Source organism: Hoplias malabaricus, chromosome 11 (assembly GCF_029633855.1).
Source record: "Hoplias malabaricus isolate fHopMal1 chromosome 11, fHopMal1.hap1, whole genome shotgun sequence".
Taxonomy (NCBI): Eukaryota; Metazoa; Chordata; class Actinopteri; order Characiformes; family Erythrinidae; genus Hoplias; species Hoplias malabaricus.
In genome coordinates, this window is record NC_089810.1 from 10,411,393 (window position 1) to 10,425,389 (window position 13,997).

Sequence of the window (13,997 nt, forward strand, 5' to 3'; positions counted from 1 at the left end):
CCACACGAACACAGAGAGAACACACCACACTCCTCACAGATAGTCACCCGGAGGAAATCCACGCGAACACAGAGAGAACACACCACACTCCTCACAGATAGTCACCCAGAGTGGGACTGGAACCCACAACCTCCAGGTCCCTGGAGCTGTGTGACTGTGACACTACCTACTTGCTCATTGTTTTGGTATAATTTTCCTTTTGGATTCAGTTTAACTCTGTATGCAATATCATGTGGATATCATCGCTGAAAAAACATACTTTGGATGTGTATCATTTCATATAAAACCAAATAAACTTATTTACTAAGGCACACAGTGTCATTGATGTGAAGCACCAAACAGTGCCTTTTGTGGAGCATTTTGTTAAACGTGAGTGAGTGAGTAAAGGTATGCATAAGTAAGATATGTTTCAATAAAATTATGCCCTCTGCTTATCAGTGCTACATTTACAGCAGAAAGATGACTCACTGGGACTTTTCCTTAATGTTACCTAATACTTTTTACTCAATATTAAAACAGTAAGTATTCAAACTACAGTTTTTAAAGCTTGTTGGCGCTACTCTGTACTAAAGGAGGATTATGCTAATGTGCTGCTACCCTGACCCTTAACCCCCAAAGACAAATATACACACAACCACGTTTGCTTCAGTGCTTTACTGAAAAATTGACTTGCAGTGCATTAACTTATATTTCTTTTCAGGAGACCTGCTTTAATATTAACCACAGCTACTTTTTGCCTTACTCTAACCCCGACAAAGAATAATACAAGTTCCCGAGTTCCCGTCCCATCCATCTACAATGGGAGCGTGTAAACAGATTTTGGTCCTTGCAACCTGATATATATCTGGACAATGTGTACACACATACAAACACACACATACAAACACACACACACACACACACGTTGGTTCTGCTATACTTGTGAGGACCTTCCATTTAAATAATGATTACTGTAGCTAACACTACTCCTACACCTAACCCCCTAACCTCAGCAACCAAAATTATATCACATTAAAGTACCAGCTATTTGAACAACAAAAACTGTACGTACACACACACACACACAGAGAGAGAGAAAGAGAGAGAGAGAGAGAGAGAGAGAGAGAGAGCGCAGCGCCAGTGTCTTGAGATCCTCCCTCTTTTTTTTTTTTTTTGTCTTGCTCTAATTGGCCGGGCGTTGTGGTAACTCACATAGTTTTGGACTGACGCCTCCAAAATCCCGTGGAAAATAAGCCGGAACTATCTGGACATCACTCTCTGCCGCTCCGCAGTGCGCTCCGATGTTTCTCGGGGGGCTTTGAGGATTTGGGGGTTTCTGGAATGACTCAAATGGCTGCGTGTTACCTTTTTTTTTTTTTTCTGTCGTTGATAGATTGAAGAAGCAGGAGACTGTCCGCGGTGAGTGGTGTTTCTTTACAGACTGTTTGGGCACTTTGTAAACACGGTGGGAAACGAAAAGAGTGTCGATTACCAGAGAGAAAGAGAGAGACAGGGCGACAGAGAAGGAGAGGAGGTTAGTGGAAAGAGTTCTAGAAGTTCTCCATTTACGCAGAAATTCTGCAGAATGCTTTTGTTTGAGTTGCGCAAGGTTTGCTCACAGGGTTCGGAAGCACGTGAACAAACAGCGCTGCTTTCGGCGCGTGAGGGGCTCGGATGGAGAGGGAAGTGGTGGGGGGCGGCTTTAATGAGAGTTTGGATGTTTACTGAAATAATTAGTGAATTGTTATACAGCTGTAGGCTGGTCTCTTCATAAACGGTGAAGTACGACGGCGTGGGTTTGAAGAACTCGTGAAGAAATCAAATGTCTGTCGTGTTAGTTTAAGGTTTCGCTTAAACCAGTGAAGTTTTTGGTGAATTTTACAACAAAATGAGAATATTGTGTTTTCTCAATTGTGCCAAAATAAAGCCAAATATTACCACCCTGTTTATTTATTTATTTTTTAAATGTTTATATGTATTAGAAATTAGCAAATAAATATAACTTATTTGCAGAAAATATAAAAACCAGTGAACCCCAGAGGGCGTGTAGATTTCTTATTTTCAAATAAATGTAGAGTCCAGTTGGAGCAAACAGTCTCTTGCACAATGAGGTCAAAACGTAGCCTGTCTCTGAGCGTCATGTTTGAGACTCCATTAGAGCCGAGCCGCATTTGTTTTCTTTGCTTTTTTTTTACTCATCAACTCTTGCACAGATGTTGACGGAAGTTCACCAAACGACTCCAGCCTCAAAATGGACCCATCTCTTTGTTGTCGCTTGTTTTGCGCTGAAGGCTTCACCCACGCGAGCTGGTTGGGCTGCTTCTGGCTGTGGGGGCGAGCTTAAATGTCACTTTTGCTTTCCTACAGCTTCACCCTATATGATCTGCAGGCTTTTAATGAGAATCTGGAGGTGGTTCAAGCCCTACATCATTCACCCTACTTCATGCCCAGACTGGTTCTCACTTCAATGTACCCAGCTTCACCAGAGTTTGGCTTTGTCTATGGGAACATACACTGCTTGGCCAAGTACAAAGTGACCACTCCACAGGTGTGATTTGGGTGGATCATTCTTATCGCTGTAGTGACACTGATGTGGTGGAGTGTTATTGTGTGTTGTATTGGCATGAATGGATAAGACACAGCAGTTCTGCTGGAGTTTTTTAACGACTGCCCCGTTCACTGTCCACTCTTTCCGACAATCCAATCCCATGGGTCCACATTGCAGATGAAAAGTCAGAGACAGTAGCTCATCTGTCACTACACAGTTTGCATTGGTCGTCCTCTAGTCTTTCATCAGTGGACACAGGACTCTGTTAGCTGGATATTTTTGGTTAGCTGGCTATTCTCAATTCAGCAGTAACGCTGAGGGGTTTACTAACTCCAGCAGCACTGCTGTGTCTGATCCAGATATACCAGGGCTACACACACTTAACACTCCACCACCACATTAGTGTCACTGCAGTTCTGAGATTGATCCACCACCCAAATCAAACCTGCTCAGTGGTGGTAATGATAACCATTTAAAGAACAGGGTGAAAGAGGACCAGAAATACAAAAACGTTTGACCACGGTCTGTAATTGCAGTGGAACTGTTGAAATGGATAATTAATAGAGAATATTAGAGTGCAGCTCTTTTTTGCTAGGCCAGGCTGTCTAGTTGTGAAACCCTGATGAATTGAAACCTTGAGCAGCTATTTTGGCCACAACAGGAATTGTCAAAAATAACTGCATTTTAATAATAACAATAATAATAATAATAATAATAATACATTACACTTATATAGTGCCTTTCACAAACCCAAATTCGCTTTACGACACTGGGGGAGGAGAAGAAAAATAAATAAATAAATAAAAATAATTAAAACATTAAAATTTAAAAAATAAAAAAATTTTAGAGAGTGTGGAATTATTCAGAAAAAAAGGTATGTTTTGAAGATGGAAAGAGACCTGCCACTCTTCGGGAACAGCCTGAACCTAGGAACAGTTAGTAGACCAGAATCAGAGGACCTTAGCTTGCGTGAAGGGGGCGTAAGGGAGTAGTAAGTCAGTGAGGTATGCAGGTGCGAGGCCATGCAGGGCTTTGAAGGTTAACAACAGGATTTTGAAACTAACGCGCTGAGAGATTGGCAGCCAATGTAACTGATGGAGGATAGGGGTAATATGGGTAATCTTTAAATCTTTAAAGACTCTGGCAGCAGAATTTTGTATGTTTGTATGTTACAAATTTGCAGTCGTTTTATCAATGGTATGGAGTCTGCACATTTCCATAATCTGTGATGTGACCAATTTTCAAAATATCAGTTTCATAATGTATTATAATGTAAATTATATTTTCTAATACAGTAGTCTTAGTTTAAATAGTTTACAAACAGTATTTGATTTCTCTCTCTCTCTCTCTCTCTCTCTCTCTCTCTCTCTCTCTCTAACAGGTCTCATGTAGAATGAGAAGACGGAGCATCTCAAAGACAAGATATGATTAACAGCAAGAGGGTTTTCATGGATCCTCTGGTTCAAGGCAACATGGCAAGACTAGAGGGCACTGCAGGGACTGCTGTCCCTCCAGGACTTCCCAAAGCAGACAATGTGCCTCAGTATTCCCAAGACAAGTCTTTAAACTACAGACGGAGTTACATGTCTTGCTCTCTCAGTGGTCAAGAGACTTTAGAGCCTCCCTCAGCATGGAGCCCCAGTAGGACTTTTGTGAGAAATGGTGCGAGCCCAGTGGTTCATTCCTCAGCCACAGAGGGGACAATTACAAATCCAACCTTTTACCGACCTGAAAAGGTGTCTTTCCCTGTGGATAGTAACTCCCCTGTTGCAGTACAGGAGTTGGCATTAAAGCAAAAGCTTGCATACTATATTAGAAGCAAGCAGAGCCCCAATACTGCAGGTGTAGTCTCTCCAGTTGCTTTTAGAAAGCTTCCGATTGCATGTCCTAGCTTATCCCCATCAAGAGCAGAAAACTCAGGTGGACTTGCTATTCCAAAACCAGTGTATGGATATAGCCCCTGCTGCACTGATCGAAAGTGCCCGGTAAACCATAATTATGCAATGGGACGTGAGCTACAAATGGCACCGCCTCAAATGTTTGAGGATGAATGGTCCAGCCATTACAGACACTGGGCATATCTTCACAAGAAAAAGCAAGAAGCACTGATGCAACAGAGAATATTACCATTTGAACACTGTGGAGAGAGAGTACCATTAAAAGATGTAACCACTCAGGGCTATCATGGTCTAAGTCCGAGCAGACCTAGGAGGATGTCTGCGTTTTCTGAGCCGAGCCATAGCAGCTATCCCTACAGCCCAGCTCGCCCTTTTGTTCCTCCTTCACCGGAGCACTGCCAGCGTTTGCAGATGCACCCACAAATGCATAAGGATCTGCCACCTATGTATGAAGCAGTGACTAGAATGCGCTATGGATCACCTACACAGGTTTATCCAGATCACCATCATGTATACAAGTACAGAGAAATACCTCAGCATTCCTTGCTTTATTGTTCACAGGACAACACAGAGGTTTACAGGGCACAGAATCCTCATCATATGGTTGAAAAAGAAGCTTCAGGGCAGTGTCCTGTTCCCCCGCCTTATTACACTGATTTGCCAGATTCTTACCCTATGATCCCAACTGGTCTCCCAGCTGTCAGTAATTTACCTGCTTATCCCACTTATAGAATGAACCTAAATAGCGGCCAAGTGAACCCATTCACCGAGAGGCCACGTCCCCCTCCTATCATGCATCAGGTAGATAGACCTCTGGACTTCTCTATGCGCAAAGAGCAGAATGCAGACACCCAACAGGAGCCTCACAGAGAGCTTGGGATATCAGGGACTTTCCACCCAACACAGGTTCCAAATCACGTAGACTCTCAAAATTGCACACTTGGCACTGCAAATCAGAGCCGAGATGGCTTTCCAGTTAGTGGTAGCCATAATTACACTGTCTCACCCCAGTACACTGGTAGTATATCCAATAAAAAGCAGGATTTATGTATGCCAGAAAGTCAGGCAAATGTTCGTTTGATATTGAAAAGACGTAGGGATGAAAAAGATAACGCCTGTGAAGATGAATCTTTGGAAAAAGTTCAAAAGTTGGACCAGCAGTTGTCTGATGAACGTCAGTTGCCTTCTTGCCCTCCAATGCCAGTCATTAACAAAGTCTTTAGCCTGGCCCCTTACAAAGCTTATTTAGAAGCCGCAGGTATGTTCTCCCATGAAAATTCTAGTAAATCTACCCCTCCAAAGGACTCTAAACCAACAAAAGAAGAGCCAGAAAAACAATGCACAGATCCAGAAACAACAATAGGTCAAGAAGGTCTTAAGTTAAAAGAAACGCCACAAGATGGCAACCATAACACAGATGAGTTACAACTGGTGGAGGTCAAAAAAGAAAAAGTGGAGCCAGATGAATCATCATGTCAGTCTGAAATGTATGATAACCCAGATCCTGCAATTAGTCATGACTGCATTAATGAAAGTGTCAAGGAAGAACCAGCAGATTTAAAGCCAGTGGTGTGTGAAACTGACCACAGCCTTGTTGTTGTGAAGAGTGATACTGAGCCAGAATGTAAAACGGAGGCACCAGAAATGCCAGAACCCTCCCTTGAATTTAATACTGAGCCCAGCCCAATGGACAGAGTGGAAACAGTACAAACTCCAAGTAGTGGTCCAAATGCCTCAGACCTTACAGTCACTTTGCCTGCTGAACCTCAAACTTCACCTCAGACTATGTTTTCAGTCAGTAAAATCCCTGCTCATTGCCTTAAATTGACCAGCTATAATATCATTGTGCCTAAAGTCCTCAAACCTCCTGTACCTCCAAGTCCTGAGACTGTTCAGTCTGCAGCTGACAGCAGATTGGCTATGAGCAGCAGCAGACAGGCCAGATATCTGTTCATGGAGCTCCACCAATCACTCTGCAGACTCATATCTGCTTGTGTTTCACAAACCCCACAGTTGGAGCTCAGGAAATGGTTATCCAGTTTGGACCTTGTGTCTCCACCAACAAAAACACAGAAGGTTTCGTGCCTCCTGGGGTCCAAGGCCAGAGAGTTTTGGCTGAAAGGCCAAGAGACAGCAGTGGCACTCCAGAAAGTTGTAGGCCAGTTTGAAAATTATGTCAGAACACAGGAGTGCCCCTTTCCTCATGTCATCAGAGCGGGGGCAGTGTTCATCCCCATGCTGGTGGTGAAAGAGGTCCTGTTTCCTCAGGTCCAAGGGACATTCATAGACCAGGTGCTGCAGGAACACCGTGTTGAGTTGCGGCCTACCACCCTTTCAGAGGAGAGACACTTGACACAACTCCACAAACGGGCATTTTCTTCTAAACTCAGGAGGCTCCTGTCCCTCAAACACTTGCCAGATATCTATCCAGATGTCCTCAACCTGCTCTACTATGAGAGCGTCTGCAAGTTCCTAGGTGAGTTGAGAGTCAGTGGTGACCAAAAGATGACTTATCTCTTAACATATTTAAACTAAACTGCACAAAATAGATTTTGCTGCATGCCTCAGTATTACATCTGAAGTTATTAACAAAGATACATGATGTAGCTGTTACTCTTTCTGGACTCTTACTGTCTTTACAACGGTAATATCTGGTCTTTGTTTGATTCCTGGGTTGTATCACATGAATAAAGTGTGTGTGTGTGTGTGTGCGCAAAAACATCTGAACGTGAATGTTCAGAATGATGGAAATGTCGCATAGAATTTTATTGAATGGCAGTAAAATACAAACAGTCTCAGTCCAAGTAGGTGACTGAAGTTTCATGAATCAATTACTTGATTTGTATGATGCCCAAACTTTTCTAAATAACACAATGTTTATCTCAAATATATTTCCATGCCCTTGAACTTTTTGACCCCAGGTTCTGACTTTAGGACAAATCTTCTATTTTTGTTCTATTTTATTTTGAACCCCATTCTTATATTTTACAGATTCTACTCCTACAGATGATGTCCAAAATATTGCTAAGGTACAAACTTTTTTCTTCTGTTGCCCCTTAAAGCATTTATCCCCTGCACTAGCAATTTTCATTTTTATTTGCTTTTTAACCTCTGTATTTTTGGGCTTAGCTCTGTTGCATACTTCTTGGTTTTCTAATGGGCTGTGTGTATGTTGCAGCCCCTAATGCAGTGTTGTGGGTAAACGACTACTCTGCTCAATATTATCTGATTTAAAGAGAAACGGAAGCTGTGGTTTGGAATATCTGCCAGCTTCCGAAACACACTTCCCAAGGAGGAAGGAAGCGGTCATTGGTAGGATTTTTTTTGAGCAACGCTTGGTAAATATTACAGGTGTGACTTTGTTTTCTCACAACATTTGCTATTTCACAGTTATCATCTTAGACCTACTACAAAGGTATTGATGTGACTTACAGATAATACCGCTAACATCACCTGCTTTATTATTATTATATTACACGTCTGTTTCCACATGCAGTTTTCTTCTATATTCATGTTAAAATTTCACTTACATTCAGTAAAATTGCTTGGTGCACGTAAATTTCTTGAGTACGTATAATCTTTAAAAAGCCTGCTTTGACCAGAAACATAAATGAAGCACTCATTACTCCCAATTTCTGGCTCAGAGTCAAAGCTAGCTTCACGGTTCATAGAAAAATGAACAAATGCAGATTAATTCCAGAATTTTTTAAAATGAATCAAACAAAAGGAAAACCATAAATATAAGAAACTACCTCTAACACACCCTCTAAAGTACTTAGCAGAGGTTGCCCAATTCTGAGGTTAGAAATCTCTTGCAGCAGTAGCCATAGCCATGTACATACCCTCCTTCTCTACTAGGCAAACACATTAGAACAAAAAATTAGATGAAAAGAAATGTGCCTCTTCCCCCACCCCACTCCGTTGGCCTGCATTCCTTACAGATATATGCACAATAAATTAACCTTAAATATGTGGTCACACTGGGCTTTGTGATGTGTGTAAAATTCCATTCATTTCAAAGAGATTTGGAGTGACGGAGTGACAGTTGGAGTAATTTAGAAAAATATTTTTTAAACATCACTTCCTGGAGAATAAATTTGTGCATCGAGTTCAACTTTAGTGAACTCTGACAACTCCAATGCATAGCATCGCACTACAGTACATATATAAAACTAATGAACCAAAACGGATGACTATTTACAGCAATGATTTTCAGCCTTTCTTGCAGCTACAGCCATTTCATTAGAAATGAAAAATCCCAGTATGACTTGAGCATAAGATATTATATTGGCAACAACTAGTGGTGTCAATCGCTTTAATCACAAAGACATTGTGCGATAAATCACAAACTGAAATGCTAGAGTTTCCAGTTAAAACAATTAATTGTCTGGAGTGGTATTTATGACAAACCATTAAGAGAAAACCGTTATTTTTAATTTATTATAAAATTTCAGGGAGAGACACAAGCTTTAATTGGGAAATTTGCAGCTCACAGCTCAGACAATAAAACCTCTCCATGTTCCAGCTTCAGTAAATTTAAAACTGATACATTTTTGGATTAAGGGAGGCAAAAGAAGAAGAAAAAACACACTGAACGTCCCACAGCAGGTGTGTGTGTGTGTGTGTGTGTGTGTGTGTGCATGTGTGAGAGAGATGGTAAGAGCTAGTGTAGTTTATTTTCAATGTTGTGAAGATGAGGATGAAGAAGATACTGCGCCAACACCATTCTTGCGTTGTAAATAAAAAGGTTTATTACAATGAAAAAACAGCATAAAAACAAGCACCAGTGGACTGCTTTTTACATTTTTTTAACTATTAAATTATTAGTTTTCATTAAAACATTTTCAGATTATCCATGTGTTGACATGTTAACGTTGACTGCACTAGTAAAAACACACAGGACTTACATTAAGAGGATGAAAGTCTATAATCAGAGCTTACAACTAGATAAAGAGAATTTAGCAGCTGTGGTGTGATAATCAGGTTACTTCACTGGCCAAAGGGGCAGAATCCTCTAACACACAAATTGACCCTCCATTTACTCACTGGCCTGAGATCATTGGAGGCCAAAAGCAGAAAGTAATGTTCTTTTTAATGCTCGATTAAAGGCAGCCACAGCCAGTATGGTTTTACTCCACCTTTTCCGACTTATGGTTTTGATCCATACGACCAGCTTTATCACAGATATAACACTCCAAGTCTTTGAAACTGTAATAAAATACATCTGTTGTTCTGGAACAGTTGCAAATGCATGTCGTGTTCTGCTAAAAAATGCAGGAACTGTTGTTAAAATCAAATGGGCTGCAGCATTCACCCTGAAAGTAAACAATATGAAACCAAAAAAGAAAACTAAACTAATTCCACATTTGTTATACATCCCAGACTTACTGCTTTCAACAACTTGCTCTTTTTTTATTTGGTGGTAGAAGGTAGTACCTCATGATGTAATGGACCCGTCTTGCATGTCCTGAGATGTAATCATAGAGTTTCTTTAGTCCTTTTTATAAGTCTGAGACATTCTTTGGGCTTTCTGGGCTTTAGGTCTGATTTAGGATGTTCAGTTGTTGGTCCATAAACACCAGTCCTATACGTCCTAAAGGTTTTGAAAGGTTTATAGTGCGTCACAAACCAAATGTTAGGAAGCTCAACACCCCTCCAGCTGATGCTCAATGTTGAGAATGGTAACCTGTGTTCCTATTGGTCCCATTCTACAAAAAATGTTTTTCTATAGAGGTCATATACCCTGCCTTTGCACACACAATGTCTGTGTCCACTGCGGGTGAACCTCAGAGTAGGAGGGGTGTCTATGAACGAGGTGTTTCAAATGTTAGAGTTTTTTTAATTTACCTTCTTCTTCTTTGTAGATTCAGTTCTCATGTTTTTGACATTAATGTTGTTTTCTTACAGGAATAAAAATCAGCTTCACCTTCGAGAGAGAGAGTGCAGAATGCTGTGACGAATCTGAAGGTTTTAACCAGTTGGAGGTATGCTACGGGTCCCCAAAGCCACAAACAACAGATACATTGACATTTCCGGAGAACCACAAAGAAACATCATGCCTGAAGATGCATAAAAGCAAAGGCAGGGTAAAGAGTGCCTGCAAGAGAGTGTTTTTAGGAGAAGACAGCTCCTCGGCTGAGGATGATCCTGCTGAGGAATCTACAACCTGGTGCTTTGAAGGTTGTTTGGAGGGAGAGGGGGAGGAATGGGAATGTTCAACGACGGCCTGCAGCGATGAGGAGGGCCACGTGGTGGTGAAGATCGAGGAGGACGCTGTGGTGGAACCTGAGAATTCCTGGGGACAGCCGCTAACCTCAGATGACCTCTCCACAGAAAGCAGTGAAACAGAGATGGAGAAGTCCTCTTGGTCGTGTCCTCAGAGCCACTCGTCCAGCAGCTTCTGCAAGAGCCACTCGGGCATAGTCCTCAAGCTAAAGAAGGTCTATTGTGCCAACAGCAGGCGGGGCCAGGTTTTGCACTACCAGAGAGTCCAGGAAAACTCAGAGCCTCAGGATTTGAGGAACAGTGAATGTAGACATAGAAACTGTCACAGTAAAAAGGAACACCAAGTCTCCAAAAACAAGAAGAGAGACACGTTCTCCACCAAAGTGCGCCGGAAACGTTACCACACCTATCTTGCCACACAAGGCTCCTCAAAACACAGGAGAAGGTGGGTGCTGCGTTCAGCTGTGCAGAGAGCAAGGCAGGCTCTGAGGAAAAGATTCCCAGATCTGGTGGGCAAAAGAATCCACCATCTGTATGAGGAAAATGACAAGACAGAAGTATGGTACAGGGGCATGGTCCTGCGTATCCATGAGCCCCATCCCAACCCGCTGAAGACTGTGTTTGAGGTCAAATATGACAGTGAACCCGAGTGGCAGTACTATCTGGAGCTGCTTATGGACTACAAGAAAGGGTGGCTTAAAATCGAGGACTGAAGCTCTTATTGTGTGGGTGGGTTTTGTTGGTGGCAGTGGGGAAGTGACCTTTGTTAAACTGTGAAAATGTGATTATTCTGCAGTACTTCCTTCATGTGAAGATAGTGAATATGATGAACGAATGCAGGTGTTGAACCAGGAGACCTCTGACCTTTTTTCTATGACATCATAATCAATTTTTTCCCCTCATTTACACTACTGTGCAAAGGTCAGAGACCCTTCATCAATTTGTCAGTATTTGGTCTTAAATATTACCTTTATTTCAGCTATTTTTTAATGCACCTCAGAAATTCTATTTTAGAAGTGAGTTTCATGTTCTGATTTTCCTCGTTTCCTCTTCCTTATGCAGGATATAATATTGTCTTATTAAAAACAATCTGCTTCCAAAATATTAATAACTTAAAGGAACACTAGGTAAGATTTTATTATTTTAGTTTTTTGCTCCTGGGGCTCTCTCTAGTGTAACTCATTTTTAGAGCACTGTACTGAAATCAGTGAGGAGGGGGAGTGAGATGGTGTCCTACCCTCCCCCAAAAGTTACATAGTGCAGTTTCTGCAGTGCTGAGTGTGAAGTAGCAATGGCAGAGACTCCATTTTCCTTACTACAGGTCTGTGGAGTATCACAATGATTTTGAAGCTGTTATTATATGAAAAAATATTACATGGTGTTCCTTTTAAAAGCCTTTTTTATTAGAAGTAAATATACAGTGGTCTCTGTCTTTTGTGCAATACTGTTTAAATGAAAAACAAATTTGAATATTTATAACAGGTTGTTTACTCTGACTATTTTTGAAGTTTTTAACCGCTGCTAAACAAGTTTTAAACTGTGAAAATATTTTATTTTTCGTCTTTCAAATTTGTTAAGTGGTTGAACTGCTTAAGTCCTAAAGCTCTTAATGTTTCTATTTGAAAATTGTAGGTGATCCACATTCCCAAATAGTGAAGTACCAAGGTGCACACAGTTCTTCTGTGTTTACACCTGTTTTAGAGCGACTGGTGTCTTAATGGTGTTTAAAATTAAAACTCTTAATCTTCATGTTTAATTGTTTTTATCTTTCAGCTCTTCAGTCTTAGCTAGTGGCAGTCGCTCTAAAGTGCCTTTACATTTTTTGTCACACACACACACTTAGAAGCATTTCATTGTATAAACATAATGCAAAATAAGACTTTAACAGCAGTGGTTAAACTGATTTTTTGGAGAGCCATAATTGACATTGGATGTCACTGAGTTTCCTGTTTATTTGCCATGATGTTTGCTGCTGAGGACATAATGTTAAATTTGACTTGATATGGACATTACTTCCAAATGCACAGATATTGATTTTGGTTCACTGATTTTTGTATTAAAGTTGTGATACTTTTTTGGATTCTCTCCCTGGTTTTACTCATGCCTACATCATGGTTAAAATAACATTTGAAATGACCAGTTTAGTCACATTTTATGGAAGCACCTCAGTCTCAAGTTTGAAAATGAAAATGCTTTATGTAAAATAGCAGTGTATTTCTGATGAATTGTTGGTCTCAATAAAAATTCAATAAATAAGTAAAAAAAAATCAATCAAAAACAAGATAGTAATCCGAGTGGTCCGAAGGTGGACCAGCAGTGGCCTACAGTCAGTGGTGGGCTGCCCTTATTAGTCCGGTGAGTCTTAAATGTTTTATCAGAGTGGGGTTGATAGTTTGGTCCAATTTGGAGAAGAGACCCACTCGTGTGGATCCACTTCAACAAAGAATCACTGCTTTTGTAGTGTACAAATTCATGTAAGAACATCACCAGAGGATTTACAAACATTATTTAGAGGACCATTAGTTTTAACTAATGATGTATAGAACTATGAACAATTCTTTTCACCTGACTCCTCAACTGCGTCCACCTACAATTTCTGAAGGAGTCGTGTTTAAATTAAGCTCAGTAGTGAATTATTGCCCTGGTCCACGCTATTCAGTGTTAAAACAGCTGTAAACACCAGCACCATGTTTCTGAAGACCTTTGAGCTGAACCCCTGCCCCTGAATACTTAACTAACGGGTGTGCAAGGAGGACAAAGATAAAAATTACACCTAATGCATTTTCTGTTAAATTCTAAAGCTGAAAAAGCACAGAGGGGAGAAAATTACATTCTGAAGTTTTAATAATTGAGACAAAAAAAAAAAAAATGCAGGAATGGAAAATTATATTCAAATTTTAGATCCCGTTGCATATTCACTAGTTAAGCTCAAGCATTTATTGACGTTTTAATTTCATTCTGAGGCCAAGTATTTGAGTATCAAATGTGAGTGGGACTTGAAATGTAATTCGAATCTTAAATTACAAACTTAAATCTCTTTAATTCGTTCAGTCTGAAACCGCTTCTCCAGGTCAATATCGCGGCGGGAAAATGGAACATTTCCGTTTTACATTTAACATTACAGAAATTGTATTTTGATTTAGATGTGGTGCTGCCATAGACTATTATGACGACAGCGCCGCCTTGTGGTCAAATTGTTAACGTTCCTCAGACGTCTGAAAAATCAGTGAGGTATGCCTTAATACTATCCAGATTTAGAAATCAGATTATTGACTGACAATAAAAGCGTCAACATTTTTAAAAAAATCATTAAATAGGTTTATATTTAAAAAAAAAAAAGACAAACA

General features: G+C 40.5%; 1 protein-coding gene across 1 annotated transcript; it reads left to right on the top strand.

The window, feature by feature from the left end:
- The first annotated feature begins 1,262 nt into the window (after window positions 1-1,262).
- On the top strand, window positions 1,263-10,633 carry c11h15orf39 (chromosome 11 C15orf39 homolog). Its single transcript, XM_066685772.1, has 4 exons — window positions 1,263-1,398; window positions 3,909-6,901; window positions 7,417-7,454; window positions 10,333-10,633. The coding sequence occupies exons 2-4, from the start codon at window positions 3,952-3,954 to the stop codon at window positions 10,336-10,338; spliced, it is 2,994 nt and encodes a 997-aa protein (XP_066541869.1). The 5' UTR covers window positions 1,263-1,398; window positions 3,909-3,951; the 3' UTR covers window positions 10,339-10,633.
- Window positions 10,634-13,997: the final 3,364 nt, after the last annotated feature.

Bases quoted from the DNA above. Each gene is read 5' to 3' on its own strand.
- c11h15orf39 (XM_066685772.1), top strand. From the start codon at position 3,952: ATGATTAACAGCAAGAGGGTTTTCATGGATCCTCTGGTTCAAGGCAAC. The intron at 6,902-7,416 runs GTGAGTTGAGAG...TATATTTTACAG, and splicing joins GAGCGTCTGCAAGTTCCTAG to ATTCTACTCCTACAGATGAT.